At 39.6% G+C, this 14731-nt stretch overlaps 1 protein-coding gene and 1 long non-coding RNA gene across 2 annotated transcripts in view; both read right to left on the bottom strand.

Moving 5' to 3' along the window:
- The window catches only part of SHANK2 (SH3 and multiple ankyrin repeat domains 2), a 243135-nt gene that overhangs the window by 25522 nt on the left and 202882 nt on the right, over positions 1–14731 (bottom strand). The window contains exons 16-17 of the mRNA XM_066320448.1: positions 11331–11466; positions 9480–9560 (exon numbers count right to left, since the gene is read on the bottom strand). Coding sequence (XP_066176545.1) covers positions 9480–9560; positions 11331–11466 — 217 coding nt within the window. The remainder of the gene's footprint in view (positions 1–9479; positions 9561–11330; positions 11467–14731) is intronic.
- On the bottom strand, positions 1918–4781 carry LOC136362152 (uncharacterized). Its single transcript, XR_010743742.1, has 3 exons — positions 3346–4781; positions 2657–2737; positions 1918–2424 (listed from the first exon to the last, which is right to left on the bottom strand). It is a non-coding gene; the product is annotated as an uncharacterized lncRNA (long non-coding RNA).

The raw sequence follows: 14731 nt of genomic DNA, 5'->3' as shown, positions 1-14731 counted from the left end.
CTAAGATAGATACAGACAGAAACTGTACCAGGTGCATTATGCAACACTTCAGACAATGCCAACGGCACCTCAGTGCTGTAGGATCACCCACCTGGTCCAGCATCTGCAGGCAAATACTGGGCACATGCATTTTTCCTTTGGAAAAGTGGTGGGAACACAGGACATTCATTCTTCCTTGGTGGCAACAGGTTTGGGCACGCAGCCCTCAGTGCCAGGCACTGCACATTGCAAGGGTTTTGTTCCATCGCCTTCCCTAAATACGAGTTTGCAGGTTTAGTTTAATTTCCTTTGTTAGCTGATAAAATTTGCTTCCTTGTCAATAATCTGCAAAAACAGGTTACAGGAGCAGCACCAAAACTAAAGGGGTTGGTCTTCACATGCGGCTATTCGAAATGCACTGAGGTTCTTTTAAACTACAGAAAAATATGGTTGTGGTGTTTTTTTTTTACCTTATGGATTCAATTTTTTTCCCAATTTCTTTTATTTTTAACTACAAGTAGGTTGTTTTCAGCACGAAGACCAGAAGTGATTATGAATATAATTAAGCTTCCATGTCTGAGGAAAAAAAATTTTAAAAAGCAGCATCTAAATCAAGTAAGTGCAATTATTTGCATTGCATTCCTTTTAGGTTTTTGTCACTTCCCATATATATGCCAAAGGCCTTGCCCTGCTTAATTTGTAAAAGAACAGCTGGGAAGTCACTGGATAAAAATGTCTGTGGGTGCGAGAGCTACTGAAGGACAATTTGGGCAAACAGCGGTTCTGAGGATCTGGGCAAGGCTTTCAAAGAAACAAATGAACAAAAATTCTAGACCATCTTCCCAACGCTCACGGGCAAGTGATTTCAAAAGAGAGCTTGGTCAGACCATAGGAGCTCATTTGATAGCATTGCTTGGCACAGAAGCAATTTCACCTGACAGTGTCCCCGGGCGAAAAACAGGTTACTCCTGTTTGGTTAAAAATGGATCTGTGCCCTCCGAGAACAAATGGCTTTCTTTTGAGCTCTTCAAACAGGATCAGATGTGTAAAAATTCATCAAAGACCAAAAGTAGGTAAAGTATAACAAAGCCTTCAACATAGCACTGAGCTTTTAAAGAGTAGCCTTAGCTACAGTATGGATTCAGAATAAGAACATTAAAGGTTAAGTTCTAAATCCAAATTTGTTGCTTGTGATCAAAATTAGAGGAAAGAAACAACAAGCTCAGCCTACAGTTATGTCCTGTAAATGTATAGTTAAAAATATAGAGAAATGGAGTGACCTGAGTTTTCATGTGGACAATTAGGCTAATCCTCATCAACCTGCCACCATTACCTTTTAATCTGGAATTACCTTCTTCCAGCCCCACCCCAAATTAGCAATTTGCAGGATTGTGCTTGAATCACAATGCCCAAACCACACATTTACCATACTGCAAACAACAGGCAGAGAATATTATTTTAGCAGTCAGCATAATGAGGAAATAATAAAAGCGCTTTGCAATGCAGTCAAACACAAGAGGCACTTGAAACACTTTACTTCTATGAAAATTAGCTAAAAATACTTGTCTGCTCTCTGGAATACTGTAAATTCTACAAAGTACTCTAAAATAAAATAAAATAATAATAAAAAAATAAATCAATAAAACATAAAAACTTTAGTAACTAATCATTTAACATAGAGCATCTATAAATACCGTTACATGATTTATGAAAATGCCTTGTAGGTATTCACAATAAAGAGCTCTCAAATCTCTCTTGAAGGAAAGCCTTATTTGTGTTTCTAGGGCTGAAAATAGCTTCACATCATTACACACAAGTCACATTTACACATTATAACCACACCAACAAAAGTAATTTTTAAGGAAGGCAAAAAACGGATATGTTCAAATTCTTTTCTAGAGATACAATTTTCAAGTACCAGCTCTTTAACAGCATGTTCATTATTAAGGAAATAATGATACAGGCATTTAGAATACACCTGCAATGCTGAAGCCTTGCAATTCAGCCTACCTTGAAAGAGGAATGGTCATTGTCTAACAGTGGTTTCTGTTCAAGAACAAAAACAAAGCAGAGAATATAGTCAATACCCACTCCTACCCTGCAAGCCAGGTGGAATTTAAGCGGCAATTTGATGTTCTGTTTAAGAGACAGCATTTGAAAATTTGGCCTAGTCACAAAAGAAAGGTAATCAAATCAAAGAAACCAAAAAGAAAGTGGAGGATCTAAGACACTTGCTGCAGCCTTCTCTGGTCTTAAGCTTAACTCTCACGCTTCCACACCGAGGGGAAAAACCAAACAAACTATGAAGAATTATCTAAAACCATTTATTTTTAATTAGATTAGAAATTAATTAACATGGGTATGTGAACATTTGAAGAAAAAAAAAAAAATAGCAGCAAAGGGAGTTTTGAGATGAGGGAGATAAGTCCTTCATCTCCCTGGCTCCTGAAAAAGAGAGAGAACACATTAAAAGTGCTGAAAGAGGTTTTCCTCTGCCTTAACTGTGCCATGTTGGGAAACACATGCAATTTTAACTGTTTCTCAAGCCCTCATGATTTTGAATACGTGCTTAGATATTAAATCAATAATATCTGAGCATAGTCACACTCACATAAACCAACGTATTTAAGATGTCTCTTTGCAAATGCTACAAACCCCACATTTTCTTAACACTTACAATTCCTTTTCCAACTTCTTTTATACCACTGTCTTGTTTGGCTGATGCAGAAAGGTTTTGAAAACCTTTCCAATTACAGTCCTGTAGTAAAGAAAAACAAGTATCATGACAGGGCGCTACATCCTCAAGGATAAGCTGATAAATTCAGAATAATAACAGTGTAGATGGAAACGCCCACACAGACTCGAGCAGCCTCTACTCAGGATTCCCAGTGTTTCCAAAATGTTAAAGCATCTCCGGAAAGGTAAATCCTGGTCTGAAGAAGTCTTTAGTATCAGGAGTTACCTGTTAAATTTGGATTCTGTGGCACGAGTTGCTAATGAGCACACGGCCAAGTTATTTTTCGTGGAAAAACACAGGTTTAGCATTGTTCTCTTTCTGAAACATGCCAGTTTTCAATACTTCTCTCTCACAAAATGTTTTACAAGTATCGTATTGTAGCCATGGTCCTAACCCTACACTTACACTGCTGTGGACTCTCCCAGGTTACACTACGAGTCATAAAATCTGCAACCTCTCTGCAAGAGCCACAAATGGGGCTGGCATTTCCTCACAGAGACTTGACAAATTCCACCCAGAGTCACTGTTTTCTGCTTGAGATAAATGACAACCCGATGACAACCTCTTCCTCATTACTACGCTGGCACCTCATTAGAATTTCAAATAAGCAATGCGAATCAATTACTTACAAGGGATAACCTTCAAGAATTCTTCATGAAGACTTGATGCCTTTTGCTCTCATCTTCTGAAACAGTGTCTGGTGAAGATCTGAAAACCTTCTTCCTACAGAGAAGCACTGCAGGTGCTGGGAGCTATCTCAGGAGCTGCCGTGGTGAGTGCTGTAAAAGTTGCTTTGGTGGTATTCCCATTGTTCCCTGCAGACAAACCTCCATCATCAACTCCACCACAGCGAAATAAAAAAAGTGAGTTTTGAACCCAGATGGCTTTGAGAGTGGTCTCTTCAAACACAACAGAACACTGCGAGCTAATCCACTGCTTGGCATTCATTTATATGTATTTGCTCTGCAATTTCATTGTTTCAGATGCCATTGGAAGGTGCCACCTTTGAAACAATGAACAAAGGAATGGGATGAAGTGAGAATGCTTATTGCAGACAGAGCTAATAATATTTCTTTTGAATGCCATCAACTGATATTTTTCTATTCAAATGCCGGTCAGACTTGATGCCAGGTAACAATATTTATTCTGTGCTGATGGTATCACAGTTATTCTGTATCTGTGAGGTGGTGATAGAATCTAAACCCTTCAAAGGAGAAAATCCTTTATTTGCAGTTGGTACTGCAGCCCCACACCAAACCCCAAAGACCAGGACCAACACACACACTTTATCAGTATATGGTATATATCAATATTTTGTATTGATTACCATATCAAATCTAAGAACAAACGAAGCACCACCCCGGCTCACAACTGACGCCCATGTGACACTGCCAGCAGATTATTTATTAATGCAGAAGGATTATTATTGTCATTCCCCTTTCGCTGTGGAAATTTAACCTGCTCTACTCCTCATTTTGTCCCTTCTCTTAGAGGATTTTATATTAGGTATTTTAAAATTTAGCACTGTCCACTTCAGCTTTCACTGAAAATCCCAGATTACTCACTAAATCAAACCCGTTTTTGGGCAGCAAAGAAAGCTGAGGAGCAGGAAATTTTTAAATCATGTATCTAGACATTTACAGATCTTAGCTTATGGATGTGTTCCTTAAGGATTATATAATTTTAAAATTCTCCCTCCACACTGGGTTATTCGTAAGTCAAAACAAAAACTGAAGGAAAAGTCATTTAGAAACAAGCTCTCCACCAGCTGCATAAACTTATTATGAACAGAATTAAATTTTAAGTTTTAAAAATATTAATTTTGAAGCCCTGATGATACCTACTTTCCCATCATGATGATGAAAATTAAGACCTCAAATTTTTCCCTTAATCTTTCCTTTTCAGAGTATATTTCAAATCTTCATTTCAATTTGCTACAAGAATATCCTGGTTATTTTTCAGTATTAATGGAATCACATTTTAAGTGCTGCCTCCAACAAGTTGCTGCTACAACTCTTGGTTTACATGTTGCCATAACTTACTCGTACAATGGTTCTCGGTAAACTGCAAGGCACAAGACAAAGAACACCTCTCCCCTATCCCAGGTATCCCACAAAATCCAGAAAGAAGTTTGGAAACACGATCCCTTGTAAGCATTTCAAGGTTGGAAGCTACCCCCGAGTAGGCAACTACTGCAAGCAGAAAGTCAGTGGCAGAGATGAAGTTAAACTTTAGTGAATCATGCTTTGTAACTGCAGTAAAAGGACAGAACTGCCCATGCCATACTGATCCAAACCTACGGATTTTATCACCTGTTTAGACAGAAATACCCTGCCTTCTATCCTGAATACCAAAAATACAGCCTATGTCCTGTCCTGCCTTCCTTTCCCCTGCTCTCCCAACGAACCAGAACCCATCTCCAGAGGTAATCAACGAGACCAGTCAGACAGAACCACAGAAGCCATTATTTTTATCTTAATACCTCCCTCATCTCTGACCCAGAAAACTGAATTTTTGGTTGACAGAAGACTCTGCACAACAACACAAAGATTTTTTTTTTTATATGCTGCCAAAACGTATTTTTCAGTAGCAATGTGGTTTATTCTGTCATATTCTCTGAATGGAGAATGGCAAATATCCCTAGCTGGAACCTCTGGTAACCACCTGAAAGGAGGTCAGGAAAGAGCAGGAAAATAAAGAGTGGAAAATAACCCAACTCCATCCTATTAAATGTCAAAGAGGAAAAGCTTCCCTGCTGAGAGAAGACACTGCCTACAGCCTAGATTTCCTTTCCATGACACTGAACCTCATCCAAGAGCAGGACACTGCCTTTTTCACCCAGCTACCACCCAGGGGCTTAGGGAAGCGGGAGACTCTTCCTTGGGCCAGACTCCATGAGAACTCGGAAATGAGCAGCCCCTGCTCGGGAGGGCTCACAATCTAGGGAAGCAAAATGATGTACAGGAAAAAGTACAGCTCAACACAAACAAACTCTCTGTACGCAAAAACACATTTAGGAAAACTATTACAATAGCACTGCTATTTCTACCTGCCCCCCTGCCTCGCCGTCAGTGCTGGGAAGATTGCTCAGTGGGGATCTAGAGAAGGTGGGTCTTTGGGAGAGATTTCAAGGAGAAGGTGGTGGGTGGCCTCATGAATCAGTCCAGGGAGGGCACTCCATGCATACAGGACAGCGTGGAAGATGTTCTACGGGACAGAGCAGCATTTCTGGGGGCGAGAAACTCAGGTGTGGTGTGCAAGGCCCCTGATTCCTGAGGCAGACACAGTGTGGGCACGGGAGAACGTGTGGCCGTCCGGGAGACAAGCGGGACCACTAACGTGGGACTGCACTGGGGTGTCACTGGCCACTAACTCTCTGTGGCTGCCAGTCAGCACAGGAACTGTGAGGAGATGAGATGGAAGGGGTTGGAGGAGAGTTGGGTACAGAGAAGGAAAAAAAAGGCAAGGTGAAGGAAAGGAGACAAAAGGAAGAAATGCGGGGGATATTTTCGAATGTGCTCTTCTGTTTGAGTTTCTTAGTGTGTTTGCAATTTATTAACTAAATAACTAAAAAAAACATATACAATAATTAATGTACATTTGACACCATAAAATAAACTGGACCATATGCCAACATTAACATTGTTATTATCCTTCACTATGGAAAGGTGAGAAACAGGTTAAACAAGAGACAAAATGCTTCCCCTTACCCTTCTTCTTCCGTACTGAAGCTTGGAAATAAGAAAGGGAATGAACTGTGAATCAATTCTGAAGGTAATTTTTTAATATGCTAAATCCTCGTCTGTCATTTTGAGCTCAAGCATTATCCTTCCCTCTAAGACGTCAGTCTTTCCCTGCTCACCTCTACTAAACAGGCATCTCTCAAACCACAGTAGATAAAATCTGCTTTTGACAAGCTGTTTATCAGGGTTTATGATAACTACGAGGAATTTCTCCCCTGCAGTTGTTAGGGATACATGCAGATTTTTTTTTTTCTAACTTCTTTTTTAAAAACAGTAACTGGGGCAACTTATTGATACCGGGACTGTCAAACTGTGACAACATCAGGCATTTCCGAATCTTTGCAGATTGAAATGGAAAGGAATCATTAGCACGCTGCCATCTTTTGGATTAATTAATTTGAAAGAGAACAGCTCAGATGGTCTGCTCTGTACTATGAAGAATAGAATAGCTCAAAACATGTCTATAAAACTGTAAGTAGGGTTCAGAGCCAGGCAAAGGAAGTGACTGTAATGAGTGCAAGACAGATAACTTTTCTTTTTTTTTAATTATGTTTAACTTAGCTAGAAGATATTACAAAACTATGCACTCCAAGGGAAAACATATGGGGAGTTTCTATTTACCTTTTCCTTCTATTACATAACGAGGGACATTCAATAAAATTAAAGGCATCACATTCAAAACCAATAAAAAGGAAATACATCTGTACACAGCACATAATCAGCCCGTGGGATTCTTTGTCACGAGACATTATTTGAGACCATGAGCTTCTCCAGTTCAGGAAAAAGGGTTACACATAGGTATTGATGAGAACATCCACAGTGCTCATTTATAGGTACTTTCTATTTGGTTTGCACATATATGGCACGAAAGAAATGCTCGTTTCTTAGAGAGTCCAATGGCTGTAAAAATGTGGGTGTTCTCATAGCTCTCACAGATGTTCAGCATATAGACAAATACATAGAGGGATATATAAATTATAGATAAATACACACATAACAAGCTGTGTTCTATGTCAGGAGACCACTTTTAACTGATGATAGGGAGAACCTTTTCCCTGTGGAAGCTTGTTCAGCAGTCGTGCAATTTAAGAATTCTTGTGCCCTCTGATAACAGCCCTTTTCCAGGACAAATATGAAAATAGGCAGACCCCAGATGTCATTTGGAACAGCAGTCACATTGTTTGCTAGGGTGGCAAATGCTCAGAGTGTCACAGAAGTGGCATTTACAGGCTTCTTTAGGAAGAAAGCAAATTTCTGCCACCACTACGCCTTTCCTAGAGGACCAGCACCTCTGGAACGTGGTGCAGGACTATTCCTCAGAACACAAAACTCCTGCCACTGCAATGTCTGCCTCATCTGGACAAAGGTATGAAAGGGAAACGTGCTTAAAAATGGAAGTACGTCCTGTGGCTGTATTCTCCCCTAGGGAAGTGCTGCTTCTGCTTTAAGACCGGTATCTTCTGTGGAAGATTGAAAAGTCAGAGAAATAGAAGAATATCCTCAGCTTGAAAGCAATTGGCAGAAGAGGATAACAGAGGGGCAAAAATGCTACCGAAGTATTGCTGTCCCCTTGGGAAAGGTGGTTGATAAACCAGCCAAGTTTTACAAGCTCTCAGCACTCCATGAAAGAAAAGCAAATGAAAAACACCGGGATCCACCAAGTGTGCTCCAGAAGTAATATTTTACATTTTAATCCTGGAAGGAAAATGACGGAGCATTTGCAAGCTGTTGATACCGTTAGTTAAACTCCTTGTACATAAAAAGCAAATTTTCTGAGACCTGCTGGAGCTAAATAATCAGACTGGGGTGGTTTTTTTGGTCTTCATTTGGTTTTTAGACCATAGAGAAGACACTACCCACTTCAGCACCACGTCACTGAGAGACTTCCCACTGGAGTTACGTGACTTGACTCACTAAAGGATGGATGGGGTCCATCTGCCCCAGAAACCACTGACTTACTGGGGAAAAAAAAAAGGGGCCACAAAGCTATGATTCCTTCCAGTTGGCCTTCAGATGAGTCCATGTCAGGAAAACCCCAAGATTATACAATTCAGTATTTAAATCACTGTAAAATTACATGGGAAAATGGTTTTATTGTGTGGATTATGATCATCTATTACTCTGCAGTGAGGGATGTGGTTTGGTTTTATACCCATTTCTCACTTGCTAAACACACTGTTTTACTGTTATAGCCACACAGAAATATGCACTGGGCTTTTCTCTTTTTATATCTTATTTATTCCTATTTCCACATCTTCGTCTAGCTGCAGAAATTCTACCTTTTAATGACCTAACAGATTAAAACCAGGAAGAAAAGAACAATTACTTTCCTCCTTTCTAGAAAATGAATACAAATTCCTGAAGAATTATGCATATCTAGAATGTGGATGATCAAGCAAAGGAATCTACAACCACATTTCTCAAAATTGGCAAATAAAAGACTGAATGCTCAGTAATTTTTTATTACCAGTAGTGAGAGGAATTAAGTTTAAATCATGCACAGAAGTCAAAGTGATATCATAATATGCACTTTTTCAGATCAAATGAAACAAGTTGAAGTTGAAGCTGCTTTAACACTGTCAGCTTTTAACAACAGCTTCTGGCAGCTTACCTTTATCCACTAATGAGAGGCCACAGAAATTTAAAATAAAACAGTATTAGATGAACTGAAAATTTAGAAAGCAAAGCTAACAAAACATGATACAGCATTATTTTCCTTTTTTTTTTTTTTTCTTTTTTTCTTTTTTTCTTTTTTTTTTTGGTAGATGTGCCAAACTTTGATGATGCATAAAATGTATCAACATTCCCTTGCGCAGCAGTAAAGGCACAAGTCTCCACAAAAATCATTCATGCGAGTCATGCACATTTTGAACTCTCCAAAGATGCAGCATTCTTAAAACCTCCTCTGCTCTAGACACTGTACACAGTGCAGCTCCCTTCACCAATTTCACATAGAGACATATAGATAGATATTTACATCTCCACCAAGCCAGCATGCTCGCCAAAAAACACTTTCTTACCAAGCTCTTCAAGCTCTGAGGTCATGGACTTAGACCGCAGGGTCAGTGCAGTGGTTGGAGCTCGCTTAGGAGGTGGTGGGGCTGTGCATGGAACAGAGAAAACACACAAATGTCAACCAAAACACACCCTCTGGCAGCCCTATGCTCACAGCCACAGTTCTACAGCCATTTAAAAGAATAAGCTCCATGCAATAAGGCAAGAATAAATACCTACATGCGGAGGAAAAAGCCCTGAGATGCTTTTCATGGACTGAATTTCTCCACTGTTTCTGGCTCTAGCGTAGGTTGCTTGACACATCCGCAAGCTTTTATGTAACAGGATACATAGAAACATTTAAAGCTAAATAACTGTGCACTTCTGTTTCCCAGCAGGAAAAGGGCTTTCTAGAGAAAGGACCTTGCAGCAGTGGTGCCCCTTCTGAGGAATATGCAGGGCTAAAAACCTCCTAGGCACCAGCCAACCTCTGGCAGATTAATTTCATCTTTGGAGAAAATGTTCAATCCGAGAAATACGGCAAAGAACATTCAAATGTATCAGAATTGTTAAGATTCACTCTAAGGGAAACGTGTGATCCTCAGAATATATAAAGTCTCAAAATACCAAGGCAATAATCTAGCACAGAAACTACAAGCTGTGCTTTAGTATCCCGATCACAAATATTTCTGGTGGTCAGAAAAGACCATCTCATTCCAAACCCTCTGCCACAGGCAAGGACACCTTCCACTATCCCAGCTTGCTCCAAGTCCCATCCATCCTGGCCCTGGACACTTCCAGGGGCAGCACAGTGTCTCTGGGCAACCTGTTCCAGTCCTCACCACCACCACAGTAAAGAATTTCCCACTGGTATTTAGTCTAAACCTGCTGCCTTTCAGTTTAGAGCATTGCCCCTTGTCCTGCCACTACGTTTAAGGTCAATATGATATGTACCAAAAGGCAGAGGAGAAAAGGTTTGTTTAAAATGTATGACCAGTAATTCCATCAAGCCAAAAATAATGCAGGGCCATGCAGGGACATGATTTATTTTAATACAACCTTTCCCCTCCACCCCACAAGCTGGTCTCCCTCTTTTTAAAATAAACTATTATTATTTTTTTTTTTTTTTAACAAGCAGTGGAGGTGAAAAACACTTCCAGCACAGACAGAAAGTTTTAGTTCCAGGGAGCAGGAGGGAGTCCTGGAGTGCCAGCTCCTCACCTGCTCCCGTGCTGAGGAGCCAGGTGTGTGTGAGTGATTACACACCAGACTGGGGGAGGAACAGGAACTTTCAGCTTTGTGCTGCTGCTCCATGGAACACCAGTGAGCAGCAGCAATCTTTCCTGCTTAATGATAATTATGAGGGCCTAATGACTTCCCAGCACAGCTGGAAAACCAAACTCAGGGGCATCTAAGGTGAAGGAAAATATGTAAATTCCTCTTTTGTTTCCTCTTTTTTTTTTGGGATGAAGTTTTCAAGGTGGATTTTTGGATAGGTGGGTGAGAAACACAGTGCTGAACTACCCCCACCTCAAGTACATTTGAAATGAATAAATGATCATCTGTTCTTAGTGTTTGTCCTCTCTCACTACGGCAAGAAATTTCACTACAAGATCCTCAGACATACACATGTGGAAAAATCCAAAAAGATGAACTTTAACACCAAGCATGACAAGAGAATATTGCTCTTTTGGCCACATGCTAATGCCTAAACCAACAGAATTAAATCACTCCAAATCAAACAAGAGCAGGGCATTTAAAATTTTAGAAGCAAAGGCTAATAAATCAGAATTTAGAAAACAGCAGTTTCATGCCCATACTTGGTTTTCTGTGAAGGCAGAGCAGGAGAGTCCATTAGGAAGAGAGAAAAAAAATACCTTTCTTCCTTGCTGTGTCATCTGGATCAAGATTCCTGGTTACTGTGACAACCTTCAGCACGAGGTGATTGCCCCCCTGTCGAATCATGTTCACCACCTGCCTGTGGCCAACTTTCACTACATTCTCATTATTAACCTGCACAGAAAGGAAGGAGCCATTTAGACCAAAATGCAGAAAATTTCTGTTCTATCATTTTTATAAACAGAACGTGGAAGAAGCAGGTAGAAACAGAATTTCTAGTTACTGCCTTTTAATGAAAATACATATTTAAGGGACAGTGCACAGCTGACGTGATGTCCAGAAAACAAAACTATTCCTTTGGGAAATGCACATCTAGATAAATTCAACCAAATCCTGCCCTTTACATATTTTATTTACAACAACTAGTTTTCCTTCTGCAAGTTACTGAAAGGATCTCCTGTCCTAGAAGCAAAGGCAACAGGGCCATAGCAGGCCCAAAAAGTGTCTGTGGAAAAAGAAGAGTTAAATACATATTTAAGCAGCTACTGTGGTCATGCCAATTAAATTCAAACTGCACTGCAACACTCAGCTTAAGGAAAAAAAAAAAATAAATGTATATGTACTCGCTAGTAATTCCTAGTGCTGAATCATCCTTTTTGCTGGATATGTCTTTCCATAATATCAATTAATAGGCACAGAAGAGAGCAGAGGCAGGAAAACTGTAAATAAGCATGGTTGAAAGTAATTTATTTATTCATTCAATCTCTAAGGAGTCGCTGAAAGTTATCTGAAATTTGAATGATGACAACATGTAAGACTGAAGTGCTGCCTGTGCTATTTGAACATAAAAGATATTGAGGAATGGAGGGAGAGCTGCTGCCAGGATACATGCTGGGAAGTTGATCTCTCTCCAAAATTCCACTGACTCAGTAATATTTCACTGAGATCACTCAATGCCTTCCAAAATGAACAGTCATTTTCAAAGTAAGTGTTTTTAGCCTCCTCTATTTATTCTGACAGGCTGGGCATCTCACACTCCAAAGGATTTACAGTTTAGAGCAGAATCTCTCATTAAATATTATTGCTGTTTAGCAGAACAAACAGCACAGGCCACCCCACTCCGACTCGAAATAATCTTTCCATCCATTGTCTGGAAGGAAAACCTTCCCCTTTTTCAGGCTTCAGCTGAGCCAAAATGCATTTTAATGAAGCAAAGCACTGGTAAACCATCTTTTCAATGCAGCGCTGCAGTGGGGAGCCTACAGGACGAGCTGTGTGCTCTGTGCCTGAGCTCGAGGTGCTTTTGGAGAGGCTTTTTTGGGTCCACGTACTGTGACGTAGGTGGAACACATGCTGAACATCCAGACCTGTTGAGCAGGCAAAGACGAAGTGCTCTTGTTCTGTAGGTGGAGGGTTATAAAAGAATATTGATTTAAATAGGACTCTTGCTGGTTTGCTTTATTTTACACCTCCTTAGCATCTGGTATTTAATTCCAAGAGATATTTATTTAGCTGGACCAATGGCACCAAAATTTAATCTGTCTAAAATGCTGAAGCAAACAGCGTTATCCATTTACTTCTGACTTCCTTCCAGTATTAAAGCCTCAACCAGGTAATTCTTTTCCACAGGAAAAAAAAAAAATCATGTAATTAAGAATTATGGAATGCATCCATTTCATTTTTACTGGAATTAAATTTCAAGCTTGGAAGCCAGTAAGGATTACAATGTAATCCCTAATGCTGTCAAAAAATAGAGCCCTCCAAATAAATCAAAAGTCAATATTAATCAAACACATGTACACTTCACTAGTGTAAAGTGATAAATGTGTAATATGATAAACAGCTTATGCAGCATCCCATCTGTTCCCATCGTTCTGTGCAATGATATTTAACATTTAGAGCAAGAGCAAATATATACAACACATTTTTTTAAAGCTGCCTCAGAAACAGAACCTGTAAATGACTGTTTATAGCAGCTTTGTTGAAAAGGCACAGTTACAAAAGCTGGGACTGAAAAGATTTATTTGAAAATAAATAAAATAAAAATATTGATAGGAGAGCTGGAGGTTATTTAACTCAGAGTCTTATGGAAATACTAGAGAACAAAAGAATCGTGAAACCAGCAGAGCAGAACCTCATCTTCACAGTCCTTAGCACCTCAGGGGGCAAAACTGGAGCACGATTACCAAGCAATAGCTTGGGAATTGTCAATAGCTTATAAGGATTTCGGTGACACTATTTCTTTTGCCCTTCTTCAATATTTCATCCAGAAGGCAAATGACTGCAGGAAGGGTCGTTAAGCAGTGAGACACCAGAGTTCCAGCAGGTTTGTCTGACAGTTTTAGTTTGATACTATTCAGCAAAACTTTTCCAGGTGTGAATAATCTGAGACAAATCTCTCTTGCCTTCCGCTTCAAGCTTTGGCAGAGGGGAGTTTGTAAACCAGGAAAGCAGATATCTATTCCAACTGCGCCAATTCATTAAATAATCACCTGTGCTCTCAGTATTCTATATAATCCCACTCTGTAAAACACTCAAAACCTAATTTTTCTTTTAGCAGCTAAGTGTTTGGAAGAAAGCTCTAGAAACAGAGAGTAAAGCTGCTTTGCAGGCACAAATTTGTGTCTTTCCCTCTTCTTCGACCCAACCATTCCGCATATTTTCTGCAATCTTTCATTGCAAAACCTGAGGTACGTATTCCACAAAGCGTTCCTGCACTGAGCTTTTTCTCCCATGCCCTTCATAAATCAGTGAAAACAGATAATGGAAATAGACACGTGAGGAGGCTGGGTCTACGCTACATCAGTGAAATCTGGTCAAACAATAAACCAAATGCAAGGAAATGTGCCCCTTGGGACAGCCCACAGTTTCAACAGCTTTCCTCTATCCACTCTGGACTCTTCAGAAAAGCTTTAGAGTTCTGTATTTTTGAAAATCATCTTTTATTATCATCTGGTTACTGGGCAGCGGGATGGAAATTACTTTGAGAGAATTAATTTATGAAGTAATATGATCTCATAGACTGGATGTCTTTAAAAATAGTCTAAAGAGGCTGGATAAAGGCTTTTTTTTCCCCTGAAATGCACAGTTATGTAATGGGTTGAAAAATAATATAATGTACTGTAATATAACATAATACAATCTAATATAATAAAATATAATATAATACAACAGTAAAATAACCTGTGCATTGTAAGCTGGCAGATGAATGAGCTGGAGCACATTCACCAGAGCAGCCTTCCTCTAGGAAGGTGCAAAAGGAAAAAAAAAAACCCACTGCCAGAGAAAGAGACCTTTGCAGACTCTGTACTATTAACAAAACCTAAAAAAATAAAATTAAAAAAGAAAAAAAACCTTGATTTCTTCAATGCATCTTCCTAATCCTTCCATTACCAAAACATTCTCTCGGTGGCAAAGGCAGTCAATCATTTTTAACAGT

This window comes from Sylvia atricapilla, chromosome 6, assembly GCF_009819655.1.
Source record: "Sylvia atricapilla isolate bSylAtr1 chromosome 6, bSylAtr1.pri, whole genome shotgun sequence".
Taxonomy (NCBI): Eukaryota; Metazoa; Chordata; class Aves; order Passeriformes; family Sylviidae; genus Sylvia; species Sylvia atricapilla.
Note: the sequence above shows the minus strand (reverse complement) of the source record. Positions and strands in the feature narration are given on the sequence as shown.